The sequence below is a fragment of the Rattus norvegicus genome, chromosome X, assembly GCF_036323735.1.
Source record: "Rattus norvegicus strain BN/NHsdMcwi chromosome X, GRCr8, whole genome shotgun sequence".
In the NCBI taxonomy this organism is placed as follows: Eukaryota; Metazoa; Chordata; class Mammalia; order Rodentia; family Muridae; genus Rattus; species Rattus norvegicus.
In genome coordinates, this window is record NC_086039.1 from 70,016,592 (window position 1) to 70,031,624 (window position 15,033).

At 38.5% G+C, this 15,033-nt stretch overlaps 1 protein-coding gene across 1 annotated transcript in view; it reads right to left on the reverse strand.

Annotated features, from left to right (window-relative positions):
• The window catches only part of Tex11 (testis expressed 11), a 263,533-nt gene that overhangs the window by 43,580 nt on the left and 204,920 nt on the right, over positions 1-15,033 (reverse strand). The window contains exons 21-24 of the mRNA XM_008773302.4: positions 8,265-8,305; positions 6,986-7,072; positions 5,179-5,249; positions 3,290-3,406 (exon numbers count right to left, since the gene is read on the reverse strand). Coding sequence (XP_008771524.1) covers positions 3,290-3,406; positions 5,179-5,249; positions 6,986-7,072; positions 8,265-8,305 — 316 coding nt within the window. The remainder of the gene's footprint in view (positions 1-3,289; positions 3,407-5,178; positions 5,250-6,985; positions 7,073-8,264; positions 8,306-15,033) is intronic.

The following is a 15,033-nucleotide window of genomic DNA, read 5'->3' on the forward strand; positions in this document are numbered from 1 at the left end:
AATACTAACTTTCAAATGTTTTCTTCCTTATTGTACCAAGAAAGTGAGAATTAATTTAAAAAAAAACCTTGATCATTACCAATTTCTTTTTTCTTTACCAATTTCTTTAATAATAAACATATTTCCCCTGGATAGGAGTATGAGGAGATTCATAAACTCTTCCAAACAAAGCAAAAATAACTAATAAAAATTATAAGATAAAAAAAATTATAAGATAACCATGTAAGGCTGAGGGTAAAGTAGTATATGTTAAGAACTTGCTGATGTGAGGTATTGGTTCCATGCCCAGAAATCTTCCTCTCTCTCCTCCCAATAAAACCAAACAAAATGAAATCACATAAAGTCATAGAAATTGCCCAGAGGGTATGTATGTATTTGCTCCCACAGACCTACTATCAGGAAGAGCAGTGAAAGCCTATACATGTGAGCCATGACATATTTAAATTAACACTCATGTCACTGTGGTGTAAGCACTGCTTTAATCACATATGGCCAAGTATATAGGTTGGGATTCTAAGGGGATCCTTAGGTTAGGGACCTTAGGAGGTCCATGACTGCTGGACTTTTTGCACCACTAGGTCTCTATTATAAGTGTCATAATACAAATAGGCACAAGTGAGAGGCCTGGTCTTCTCCTCTACTGAGACTGTATTTATAGGGCAAGGGCAAGGGCAAGGGCAAGGGCAAGGGCAAGGGCAAGGGCAAGGGCAAGGGCAAGGGCAAGGGCAAGGGCAAGGGCAAGGGCAAGGGCAAGGCAAGTTCAAAGTAGTTGGTCTCAATTGTTCTGATGTCAGTTAGCTTGGAGGACAGTTTCCATGCCAGGAGACACAAGACAAAATACCAAGGACCCAGAGCTGAATATCTGATATAAATCAACCACTACTATCCTTGCCCCCATATCTGAAACAGTGGTTAGGATGAAGCCTGGTCTCCTTGAACCACACTGTGGAGTGAACATTGAGCCATTATACTATGGGAAAAACAGAGCTCAGTGAACTATGCTAGTCAATTTACTAAAAATTACAAAATGTAAACAAGATAGAAGAGTAGTTAAGAACATTTGCTATTTTTGCAAGGGACCTAGGTTTGATTCCCAGACCTCAGAGCTGCTTATCACTGTCTGTAATTTCAGTTCCTATTTCTGGTCTCCAAGACCACCAGGCAAGTATGTCAACCACATGCAGGCCAGCATATGCATAAAAAATAGAAATGATTTTGTCAAGGCCCAGATGTTACATTTGGCAAACATACATTTCAAAACAGCTATTTTAATATATAATTAATATAATAAACAGAAGCCACATTTAAAGAAGGAATGTATAAGAATGTTCATCAAATATATCTCTATTAATTAAGTCACACAAATAAAAATTCTAGATTATGCAAGAGAAATTAGGAACCATTGGTTAAGAGCACTTAGTGTTCTTGCAGAGGACCCGGGTCTGGTTCCCAGCACACATATCAGGTAGTTCACTACCATCTATAACTACAATTCCAGAAGGCCTGATGCTCTCTCTTTTGCCCTTCGTGGACACCTGCACACACACAGGGCACATACAGATAAGCAGGCATACATATGCGTGTGCTCGCAAACATGCATGCATAAATTAAGGAAAAGATATATGAGTGCTATAGAAGACAAAAAATAAAATGGCAGTTTAACTACGAAATAATAGCAATTGTCAATGTATTAAAACTATGTGTTAAGAGACAGGGTGCCACACTAGTTTAAAATAGAGTCTAAATTCTGTCTATAGGAGACGAGCACTATATCTAAAGACACATACTGAAAAAAGGTTGAAAAAGGCTATGAGTTAGATATTTCTATACCTCTATAAACAATAGAACTAGGAAGAACAAGACACCTTAATCATGGGAAAACTGTTTTTCATTTCCACCACTGATGTAGACTGCATTACTCTTCCACTGTTCACCTAGAGCATTGTCAGTCACATCTGTAGCCATGTCTTTCTTAGAGACAGTATAAAGTTTGTATCCATTGTCTACTTCAATGAGATTCTGACAGTCAGTGGATTCCTCTTGACAGGGGCAATGGCCTAGAAGGTGCCATGAAAAAGAGCTTTTATTTCTTTCTTGATTTCCTCAATCACTCATTCATCATTCACAGACACTTCTATTGGACCTGTTCCTTCTGACCTATCCTCAGATGTTTCCACAGACCCTGAACAACAAGGAAACAGACAACTCTGACTGAACAAACATCCCATACCCTGTTTTCTAGGTTCCCTAGAGACACATGCCCTAAAACAAACATGAAGCAGTCAGAGATCACAATGACACTATTCCTGCTCCACCATTGTCTCTAACTTTTCTTTTTTAATTAAATCAAACCCGGGAATGTTAGCATTCTGTCTAAGCTCCACCCCCCACAGTTCCCTGGCAACAGCAGGCGTGCCTGACACTATAAAAGGGGCTGCTTGCCCCTCCTCACTCTATTGCTCTCTTGCTCCATCTTGTTCTTAATTTCTTCTCCCTTTGTCCCTTCTCTTCCCATTCCCCATCCCCCCTTCTCTCCACATGCTCATGGTCCGCCTCCTCTAGTCTTCTATTTCTCTAACCCCCGCTTCTGCCCTACTTCCCTCTTAACTCCCCTCCCCTTGCTCTGAGTAAACTCTTTTCTATACTGTACTGTCCTGTGGCTGGTCCCTCAGGGAGAAGGAAGGTCTGTCTCAGCATGGGCCCGCCGAGGCACCGCCTTTCCCATACCTCACCACACCTCAATAGAGTATAATCCCCCCTCTCTTTATCTTTTTTTTTTTTTGGTTCTTTTTTTTGGAGCTGGGGACCGAACCCAGGGCCTTGCGCTTCCTAGGTAAGCGCTCTACCACTGAGCTAAATCCCCAGCCCCTCTCTTTATCTTTTTAAAAACCATTTTTATTGTATTTTTTCATATTTATTAAATTGGGTATTTCTTATTTACATTTCAAATGTTATTCCCTTTCCCAGTTTCCAGGTCTCTTTATCTTTTTATCAACACAACATGAGTGCCGAAACCCAGGACACATCCTCACTTTATCTTTTTATAAACACAACAAATAATATATTAGGAAATACTAGGCCATGGCGAGGGACAACTAAAAGGAAGAGGCTAAGCCAAATATAACATTTGCTTAGGAAGGTTCTAACCATTCTAAACCTTTGAAATCAAGATTCTCCCAAAATGGAGGAAAATATTTTCTAAGGGGAATAAAAATAAATGTGTCATGGAAAAGAAATATACCAAACAGCACACTTAACCCTCATCTGTTCTATGAAGACTGCACATTACCTGTTCATAAGTTGTTGTAGCTTTTCTTCCTTGCTCTAGATCAACTGCAGCTGCTACAAGTAAACATGTTTTCTGTGCAATCAGTAGTCCTTGATCCGAAGGACAAAAAAGGGACAGCTGATAAGAAATAACCAGAGCATCAGTGAATAGTGAGAATTCTGTCAGGTGAACACAATCAGAATGAAAATCAGCAACATCTTGTCTGGGTGAGAAAATGTTGCTGGAAAACCTCATGTTGCCATAAAAATGATATAGACGATCACCCTGATTTACAGTTTTAATTTTATATTACTTTTCATTGTTTTTAGCACCTTCCTAGAGATAAAAAGCGTCTCCTCTTCAGTTTTCTTTCTCAATGACAAGTACTGTCATTTGGCCCTGAATGCCTATCTAGCAATTTACTTCTTGGGTGATGCTGTCATTTATGGGTGATTTTCCCCCTGGGAAGTAGTTTTCCCTTTATACTGAACAGAGCCCAAATCAGTACTTAAATTGTTATGCTTGAAGGAGACAATGTCAAATCTAGACAGGCATTAAGCATAACCTCATCATTAACCCTTGTCCTCTAGGTTTAGGAAATACTCAGAGCTTTTTACTATAATAAAACTCTAGGCCACTTTGGTGTCTACATGTCAGTCTTACACAAGCATTGTCAGAAATGTCAAAACTAAAATGGACTTATCTCTTCTAATTAAAACTGCATTTATACATAAGCTTGCAGACATTTTATTTTACTAGTGCTGGTGATTGAGCCAAGGACCTTGTGCGTGCTAGGTAGGTATTCCACCACTGAGTTACATGCCTGGCCCTCCAAAGACTCCACAAACATCCATGGATAACAATCGTGACCTTCCTGGAATTAATAACATTTTAAGTTGTCCAATCTCTTTAGGTCTTGGGTTACTTAAGGTGAGGAAATGGGAATCTTCAGCTCATTCCAGCTTTAAAATTCTGAACATTTTATGGTCTCAATTTGTCAGATTGGGATTCTTGCAAATGCAGTCGAGGTATTTTCTGTAACCCTCTGCTTCCATTGCCCCATCAGCACTTGAACCACTTTCTAACTTTTTAAATGTCTACTTTGGAGGCAAATGACTATTTTTTAAATGCTTAAAGATAAATAGTAACAAATTCACAATTTCTTACATATCGAACCTGTTCTAAGGAAACTTAAATAAATGAGGTTCAAACTTCTTACCCCCCTTTTAATCCTGGCTGCTACATTTCTACACACTTATTTGTGTGGCCTTTCCTAATGTGCAGTAGCTTGTAATATTGGTGCATGTTCATTCTAAAGATACTCATGTTTTAAATGGGACTCTGGAACTCCATATTCCTTCAAAGGCATAGGAATAGTTAGTTCTATACTGGGTAGAACTCTATAATGCAATGAGACTTTATAATGAACATTTTTCTTCTCTTTTTTAAATTATTATTTATTCACTTTACATCCTGATTATTACCCCCCTCCTTGCCACTCCCTATCACAATCCTTCCCCCCATTTCCTTCCCCTTCTCCCCTGAGAGGTGGGATCCCAGGGTGTCCCCCAACCCTTGTGCATCAAGTCTCTGCAAGATGTGGCTTACCTTCTCCCATTGAGGCAAGACAGGACAGCCCAGCTAGAAGAGGCAACAGCTTTTGGGATAGCTCCTGCTTCATTTGATCAGGACCCACCTGAAGACCAAGCTGCACATCTACTACATATGTTGAGGGTAAGGGAACTATGTCCAGCTTATATATGCTCTTTGGTTCATGATTCAGTCTCTAAGACCATCTCAAGGGTCCAGGTTAGTTGACTCTGTTGGTCCTGTCCCCTTCAGGACCTATAATCCATCCATCCCCCTATTCTTCCATAAAGTATATAATGAATATTTGTGATGAGATTTACCTCATAAGAAATCATGAAAAAGTTTTTCATTTTCTCTAGATCCTTCTCAGATTGCAGAGCTAAGTTCCAAGCTGAAAGTTAACATGAAATAATGTAATTGTGAAAAATTAACTGTTTAGTCTGTACCACCATAGTCTCTACTGTCAACATTTTCAATGCTAATGTGCTGATTAGGAGGTTCTTGGGATTAAGTATATTTTAACTTAAAATTTTAAATATAAAATTAATTTCAAAAGAAATTAAATAGGTCAATAAAATATATAGGAAGTTGACTTTATGCTTGTGGGAAAACTTTTTGCCAAGAAAGTTTGTAATTGCTAGCACGTCTGATTGTCCATTCTAAGTAAATACCACACAAGGCACTGTTTAATTTTTTTAAAGTTCCAAAGTTTGAGATGTACAAAAAGAATTCTCAGTACTAAATCTACCTATCTATCTATCTATCTATCTATCTATCTATCTATCTATCTACCTACCTATCCAGCTATAATAATAATTAAAGAGAGTGGCCATAAATTTGAAAGGGCATGAAATGTTTATGGGGCAAGGGATAGGAGAAGATGGAGGGAGAAAAAGGAAGGGTAAATGATGTAATTATATTTTCAGTTAAAAATACAGAAAAAAGGAGAGTCAACAAGTGGCAACTGAAAGTCACCAACTCATCAACTGAAAGTGGTAAAAGGAAGATAAATTTTAGGAAATGTCAGACTATATTAACATCAATGGTTAGAGTATTTCTGGAATATTTTCTATCTTCCAAAGGTTAGTAGAAGCCCCAACTAGGTAAACCAACATAAGTGAGAAAAATACCTTAACCTTTCCAAACCTTCAAAAGGTCAGAGTCATTAAATCTTTCTATATTTAAAAATGTTTACTTTAGAAATTTTAGAACTTGTATTACTTATTCCCTTTTACTAGATCGAAAGCTCAAGAAATAATTTCATAAAACAGTAACAGGTTCATGTAGAAGCAGTCCACACTGTGATAGTTTTAGTTAATAGGTCTTAACAACCTCCGTAATTTTATATCATTTTCATTAATTTAGTCTTAGAAAAAGAAAATGGCACAATTCAGAATTGTGTCACTTAATGAATTTTAATAAAATAACCATATATCTGCATCAAGAAAGATTTTGTCCATTATCAGAAAACTGCAAATTTCTTTCATGTTCAAGCTCTATTCTTATGGTAAACACTACCTTGACTTATTTCCTTAAGATTATTTTCTCGTTATTTAAATGCTAAAGGCACAGCAACTTATGCACGCGTGAATATAATGCACTGTGATCGATCACATGGTAAACCTCGCTGTTTTTCTTTCTTACCTCTTAAACAGATCACTATTTTGATTTCGAAAACAAAATCAGGTTTGTGTATAAATGTAACTGGTGTATAAATTGAATCATGCATATGTACTCTGGCTGTTTTTGTTCCACACTATATGTCATAGTTATGTGTATTTTTGTATTTTTGGTAGATCGCATCAAAGAATATATTCAGCTTCCTAGAGCAGGTTTAGGAAAATAATTTGTGAAACTAAAGTTATAATTCATCATTTTGTTTTTTGACCACTATCCATACAGAAGGAAAAAAGTTAGCATAGAATACTTCGTCCGAGTGAGATACATAAACTGTTTCATATGAAATCCTTAATAAATAAATGATCCTACATAGGAGCTGTATACATTCCTAGTTTATATACAAGGAAACAAAGATTAAGCAAATTATACATATATACCATAGCTTCAAAAGAAAGAGACATAATCTATTATATCAGAAAAATTTCCATGCTCACATATTTTTTTTACCTATTTTCCTGAACCAATTGGCATCATTAACCATAGGATCCAAAGTTGAGGAAGTGTCATCAAAATGTTGAGAAAATTTCAGGAGTGCTGTATCGAATAGGAAAATAGGATAATTATCTTGTATGCTAGCAAAGTGTTTAATCATCCTTTAAAAACAGTGTGCATCTAGAAAGTTTATTTCTGTGAATATGTATATGGTTGCATATCAAAATAATCCAAATGAGGAAAAAGCACTACTAAGCTCCATACTAAGGCATTAACTCAAACTTTGAGGGGACAAATATATTCTTAGAGAGAATTATAAATGTAATTATTACAATTATTCACTACTGGAGGCACATGCAAGGAGATAAAGAATGGGAATAATAATTAAAACACTAAAATAATTCTTAGTATGGCTGAATCCCTGGGGTTCAATCTCTAGCACCAAACAAAACACCCTAAAATAATCATAGTATCAGTAGACTGGCATAATATTTACTTAGCTTCCACAGTAAATACAATGTAGACCCAGAACAAGCCCCATCATCACCAGAAAGCATTTATTACTTACCACATGCTCTTCTGAAAAAAAGAATACCAACCAGCAAAGTTTTCATTTGTAAAGCTTTGGCTTTAAGCCATTTTGCTTTGTTTATAATCTGTATTTGAGGTATAAAATTCACCTATTGCCATAACTGGATTAAAGTTTCTAAGGTGTTCTCAAAAATGAAAATACCGTTTGAACAAATGGGACACCACCAAAGAAAGCAGAGTGCTGGTAAAAAGAATGTGATGTTGCTAGGCACTAGTTTAAGGAAGTCAACAGGAAAGATTACAAGGAGACAGAGAACAGGAGAATGTACAAACTTTTGTAAATAGGTAAAATAAAAGAACAAGCAATGCAAGCTAAATTAAGAGGTCACATAAAACCAGCACGGTTTAGAGAATTTCATTTGTCTTGAATTAATTTTCACATATGTAATCATAGGACAGAATTAAAATGGAGGGAAGGATAAAAGGAAGAGAGAATGAATAGAAAGAAAGAAAGAGAGAGGAGGGAAAGAGCACTAGGAAGGCAAGTGTCTTTAAAACAAATTAGAAGTAGATGCTAGCAATGTCCAACACTCCCCTTCTTGTGGATGAAAAAACTAAAATAGATTCCTGTAACAAACATTAATGAAGTGTATGAAATGTAACTAAAATATTAGGTTAGACTCAGTACATTCAATATCTTTGGAGAATTTAACAGAGGACAGAGGCAAGATGAAGGACTAAAAATAAGCAAGAACATAATTACCTGTATCCAAGTAACTCAAAAGTCTATTCATTTCTTTCTTTCTAAAAATTAAAGAAAAAGAAGTTTTTAAATTGTTATAACATTTACTGTAGAAAAATAACTGAAAAAAAACTATTTGCGTCTGAGAATTGGGCTTAAAATGCAAACTGTACAGTTTCTAGTTCAGTGAAAACACACTTGCTCCACTGTTAAGATATGGTTCCTACTCATAACCAGTGTTCTCCCAGTTTTTCTTGACAAATGATTCCAATAACTGATAAGGCTTCATATCATGTTACAAGGTTATAGTATTTGGGAGCGGGCGGGACCTCTGTGGTTTATAATCTCTGGATCCTCTTTAAAGATTTCTTGATTTTATGTGCACCATGTGTGTGCAGTGCCTTGAGAAGCCAGTAGAGGGCACTAGATCCTCTGGAACTACAGTTACAGGTGGTTGTGAGCCACCATGTGAGTGCTCTGCAGGAACCAGTGCTGAACCATTTCTCCAGGCCTCTGTTCTGTTGTTGGCAGTGTTGACTTGTTTTGTTTGTTTTAGGGCAGTAATTCAAACCTTTGTTATAAGTAAAATTCTTTTTTATTGGATATTTTATTTATTTACATTTCAAGTGTTATCCCCTTTCCTTGTTTCCTCTCCAGAAATCCCCTATCCCATCCTCCCTCCCCCTGCTTCTATGAAGGTGCTTTCTCACCCACCCACTCCTACCTCTAGCATTTCCCCACACTGGTACATTTAGCCTTCTCAGGACCAAGGGCCTCTCCCCCATTGGTAAAATTCTTTCTTAATTAATTATTTTATTTATTTACATTCCAGATGTTGGTTGTCCACTGTGGTCCCCTCTCCCACAGTTCTTCATTGACATCCTAACCTAACAAGTAAAAATCTGAACGGACTGAAAAATCGATAAGTCTTCTTGAATCCATAACAGTAGTGAGGAAGAAGGCCAAGCTACTGCCAAAAAGACTAAATTCAGGTAGGACAGGTAAGTACAATGAGATGTAGAGCAGAGATTTGGGGAACTAATGCCTTAGTGAGCACACCTGGACTATGGCTGACAAATCACTGGATGCTTATCCTAAAAAAGTCTTAGAGCTAAAAACTCCCAGGTGATCCATTCATAAGGAGGCCTCAACACTTTTACAGAACTCAGCAAAGTAGCTTAACCAGATATTCACAGTAGGCATTGGAAAACAGGCAGAGATGGGGAAAAGAAATTGTTTTGAAACATTCCATAATACTATAGACTTTAAAATATTTATTTTTATTTTGTGTGAATGATTATTATCCTTACATATATGCATATGCATCGTGTTTGCCTAGTGCCCATGGAGGGTAGATGGAACTGGAATTACGGATGGTTGCAAACCACCATGTGGGCATTGGGAACCACATTCAGGTCCTCTAAACGTATACCGTATTGCTTACCTGTTGAGCTACTGCTCCAACCACTATGTTCATTTTAAAATTTATTTTTATTATTATGTATAGGTACACATGCCACTGTGAATGTCTGAAGATTAGAGGACAGCATGGTGGAGTTAGTGCTATACTTTTCCCTTAGTCCAAAAATCAAACTCAAGTTATCGGGCTTGCTTATTAGCAAATGCAGTTACCAGCTAAAACATCTACTCAGCTCAATATTATGTTCTTTTAAAATAATATCTGACCTCTAAAAAAAAAAAACTACTTTACCAGAGTTTGACTTCAACCCTCTGGTGTATTGCCGGAGCTTAATTCTGTGGAAATAGCTGAAACCAGTTCATTTAAGCTACCTTGACCATATAAAAGGAGAGAGGAAACTAGAGCAACTTCTCTCCCACATAGCTCACCATTGCACAATTAAAAAGCCTATTTGTGGCATTTCTTTTAACTTGGTATATCACATCTGTCTGTCTCTTTCAGAAATAGAAAAATCATACCAAAGGGCAAAAAATAATTGGAAGAGACAGAACATAATATATGATGAGATTGCGAGTGTGTGTGTGTGTGTGTGTGTGTGTGTGTGTGTGTGTGTGTTTGTGTGTGTGCGTGTGCGTAGACACATTTCTGTGTATATATATGTGGAAACCAGAAGACAACCTCAGCTGTCATGTTTCTGCTGTTATTCACCTTTTTTCAGAAAAGGTCTTTTCAGAAAAGGTCATATCTCTCACTGGCATGCAATTTGCCAAGTAAACTACATCAGATGGTCCATCAAATCCCAGAGATCTGCTGATTTCCACCAACCTAGTGCTAGGAATACAAATATACCAGACATTTCTAACTGGGAATTTACATTAATATGCTAAGGAATCTAACAGATGAAATAATATGCAAGCTGTGATCATTATCCTTAGTTATTAATTTGAGTACATCTGAAACTGACCAAAACCCAAATGACTGGACACACATATGAGGCATTATTTTCTTAAATCATTTGAAGCGGGAAGACCCATTTCTTTTTTGTTCCTCCATCTTTATTAAATTGGGTATTTCTTATTTACATTTCAAATGTTATTCCCTTTCCCCATTTCCAGGCCAACATCCCCCCAGCCCCTCCCCCTTCCCTTCTCTATGGGTGTTCCCCTTTCCATCCTCCCCCCTATTACTGCCCTCCCCCCAACAATCCTGTTCACTGGGGGGTTCAGCCTTGGCAGGACCAAGGGCTTCCCCTTCCACTGGTGCTCTTACTAGGATATTCATTGCTACCTATGCAGTTGGAGCCCAGGGTCAGTCCATGTATAGTCTTTAGGTAGTGGCTTAGTCCCTGGAAGCTCTGGTTGGTTGGCATTGTTGTTCATATGGGGTCTCAAGCTCCTTCAAGCTCTTCCAGTCCTTACTAACATTCCTTCAACGGGGGTCCCGTTCTCAGTTCAGTGGTTTGCTGCTGACATTCGCCTATGTATTTGCCGTATTCTGGCTGTGTCTCTCAGGAGAGATCTACATCCGGCTTCTGTCGGCCTGCACTTCTTTGCTTCATCCATCTTATCTAGTTTGGTGGCTGTATATGTATGGGCCACATGTGGGGCAGGCTCTGAATGGGCGTTCCTTCAGCCTCTGTTCTAAAATTGCCTCCCTATTCCCTCCCAAGGGTATTCTTGTTCCCCTTTTAAAGAAGGAGTGAAGCATCTGCATTTTGGTCATCCTTCTTGAGTTTCATGTGTTCTGAGCATCTAGGGTAATTCAAGCATTTGGGCTAATATCCACTTATCAGTAAGTGCATACCATGTGTGTTTTTCTGTGATTGTGTTACCTCACTCAGAATATTTTCCAGTTCCATCCATTTGCCTATGAATTTCATAAAGTCATTGTTTTTGATAGCTGAGTAGTATTCCATTGTTTAGATGTACCACATTTTCTGTATCCATTCCTCTGTTGAAGGGCATCTGGCTTCTTTCCAGCTTCTGGTTATTATAAATAAGGCTGCTATGAACATAGTGGAGCACGTGTCTTTGTTATTTGTTGGATCATCTTTTGGGTATATGCCCAAGAGAGGTATAGCTGGGTCCTCAGGTAGTGCAATGTCCAGTTTTCTGAGGCACCTCCAGACTGATTTCCAGAGTGGTTGTACCAGTCTGCAATCCCACCAACAATGGAGGAGTGTTCCTCTTTCTCCACATCCTCGCCAGCATCTGCTGTCGCTGGAGTTTTTGATCTTAGCCATTCTCAATGGTGTGAGGTGGAATCTCAGGGTTGTTTTGATTTGCATTTCCCTTATGACTAAAGATGTTGAACATTTCTTTAGGTGTTTCTCAGCCATTCGGCATTCCTCAGCTGTGAATTCTTTGTTTAGCTCTGAACTCCATTTTTTTTAAAGATTTATTTATTTATTATATATAAGTACACTGTAGCTGTCTTCAGATACACCAGAAGAGGGCATCGGATCTCTTTACAGATGGTTGTGAGCCACCATGTGGTTGCTGGGAATTGAACTCATGACCTCTGGAAGAGCAGTCGGGTGCTCTTAACCGCTGAGCCATCTCTCCAGCCCCTGAACTCCATTTTTAATAGGGTTATTTGGGAAGACCCATTTCTAATTCAGATCTTGGAAGTGGAAAGATAAAGCTTTAATCCAGATCTTTTGAAGTGGCCCTCTAAAATGCCCCCCCCCCACGGCAGCCTATATAAAAGACATGGAAGAAAGACATTGCTCTCTGCTTGCTTGCTCTTGTCCTCACTGCAAGCCCATTCCTTCCCTCTCACTAGAGCCTATTTCTTCAGCACCTACTGAAGACCAGCTGAGACATCCAGCCTCATGGACTGAACAAGTACTAGGTTCTGGGTTCTTGGGTTAATAGTCAATCATAGTTGGATTAGTTAGATCACTAATAAAGCATATGTGTGTATATGTTCGTGTGTGAGGGGGAAGGGTAGAGGAATAGAGAAACACTAGCAGAATTTACTCTAGAGAACCATGAGTAACACACAAGCATGTATCGTCAGTACAAAAAGAGTCAAAATAATCCTAAGAAAGAACCAAAAAGAAATGCTGGGATTTCAAAACATTAGCAAAAATAAAAATTCCTGTGACAGTCTTCTCAGCAGACCAGACACAGCTGAAAGGGTTTATACCAAGAAAAATTTCAAATACCTCAAACCAAAGAGAATAATGACAAAAAAAAATCCAAGAACTGTAGAACAACTTAGAAAAGTAAAATGTGTAGTGGTAACACTGGAAAAAGAGAGATCAAAACAGAAGAAATGTGCAAAATCCCAATGGCTGAAATACCCTCACAAATTAACCTTATGTACCAAACCAAAAATCCACAAACAGAATTCCTACAATCTCCTTCGAGGATATACTCCCAGTGATCAAAGGACTTCCAACTAGGCCCTGCTTCTTTAAGGTGTCATAAAATTTCTCAATATGGCTTCCTGTGATGTGAGCCAAGCCTTGAATCATAATGAACCCTTGGAAGACCTCAACTTATGTCCAAATGGCACCAAAAATCTCAAAAAAACAAAACATTCAGGGGAGGAAATACAGGGACAAACAGTGGAACAGAGACTGAAGGAAAGGTCATCCAGAGACTGCCCCACCTGGGGATCCATCCCACATGCAGCCACCAAACCCAGTCACTATTGCTGATGCCAAGAAGTGCTTGCTGACAGGAGCCAGATATGGGTGTCTCCTGAGAGACTCTGGCAGATTCTTACTGGTACAGATGACAATAGTAGCAGCTAACCATTGGACTAAACAAAGGGACCCCAATGGAGGATTTAGAGAAAAGACTGAAGGAGCTGAAGGCGTTTGCAACACCATAGGAAGAACAAAAATATCAACCAACCAGAACCACCAGAACTCCCAGGCACTAAACCACCAACCAATGAGTACACATGAAGGGACCCATGACTCCAGCCACATATGTAGCAGAGGATGGCATTGTCCAGCATCAATAGGAGGAAAAGCCCTTGGTCCTGTGAAGGCTCGTTTCCCCAATGAAGGGTAATACCAGGGCATTGAGGTTAGAGTGGGTGGGGATGGGACCATCCTCATAGAAGCAGGGGGAGGGGGGAGGAGAGGGTATGGGAGAAGGAGGAAAGGGGATATCATTTGAAAGGTAAATACATAAAATATCCAAGAAAAATAAAATTTAAAAAATGTACAAGAAATTTTAAAACTAAAAAAAAAAAGGAGGAGGAGGATAGTGCAGTGGAATATTAAAGATATTTACCATCCTCTACAAAACTCAAGTCCAAGTGGATCAAAGACCTAGAAATAAAACTGGATACACTAAATTTCATGGAAGAGGAAATGGGATATATCCTTGAATGCCTTGGAATGGGAGATAATTTCCTGAACAGAGCACCAGTGGATCAGGATCTAAAATCAATAATTTATAAATGGGACCTCATGAAACTGAAAAGCTTCTGCAATGCAAAGGACACTATCCTATAGGTTGGGAAAAGATCTTCACAAACCCTACATTCAACAGAGGGCTAATATCCAAAATATGTGAAGAACTCAAGAAGTTAGTCTCCAACAAACCAAATAACCCATTTTAAAAATGGGGTACAGAGAATGGAGAGATCTCCCATGCTCATAGATTGGCAGAATTAACATAGTAAAATGGCCATCCTACCAAAGGCAAACTACAGATTCAATGCAATCCCCATCAAAATCCCAACACAATTCTTCAAAGACATGGAAAAAGCAAGCGGGTACAACCATTCTGGAAATCAGTCTTGTGGTTCCTCAGAAAATTGGACATAGTACTACCTGAGGACATGGCTATCCCATTCTTGGACATATACCCAAAAGATGCTCTAACATATAACAAAGACACATGCTCCACTATGTTCATGGCAGCCTTATTTATAATAGCCAGAAGCTGGAAAGAACCCACATGTGCTTCAACAGAGGAATGAATATAGAAAATGTGGTACATCTACACAATGGAATATTACTCAGCTATCAAAAACAATGACTTTATGAAATTCGTAGGCAAATGGTTGGAACTGGAAAATATCATCCTGAGTGAGCTAACCCAATCACAAAAGAACATACATGGTATGCACTCACTGATAAGTGGATATTAGCTCAACTGCTCAGAATACCCAAGAAACCATTCACAGACCCTATGAAGCTCAGAAGAAGGAAGACCAAAGTGTGGATGATTCAGACCTTGTTAGAAGGGTGAACAAAATACTTATGAGAGGAAATACGGAGACAAAGTGTGGAGCAGAGACTGAAGGAAAAGCCATCCAGAGACTGACCCACCTGCGATTCATCCCACATGTAGTCACCAAACCCAGACACTAACTATTGCGTTTGCCAAGAGGTACATGCTG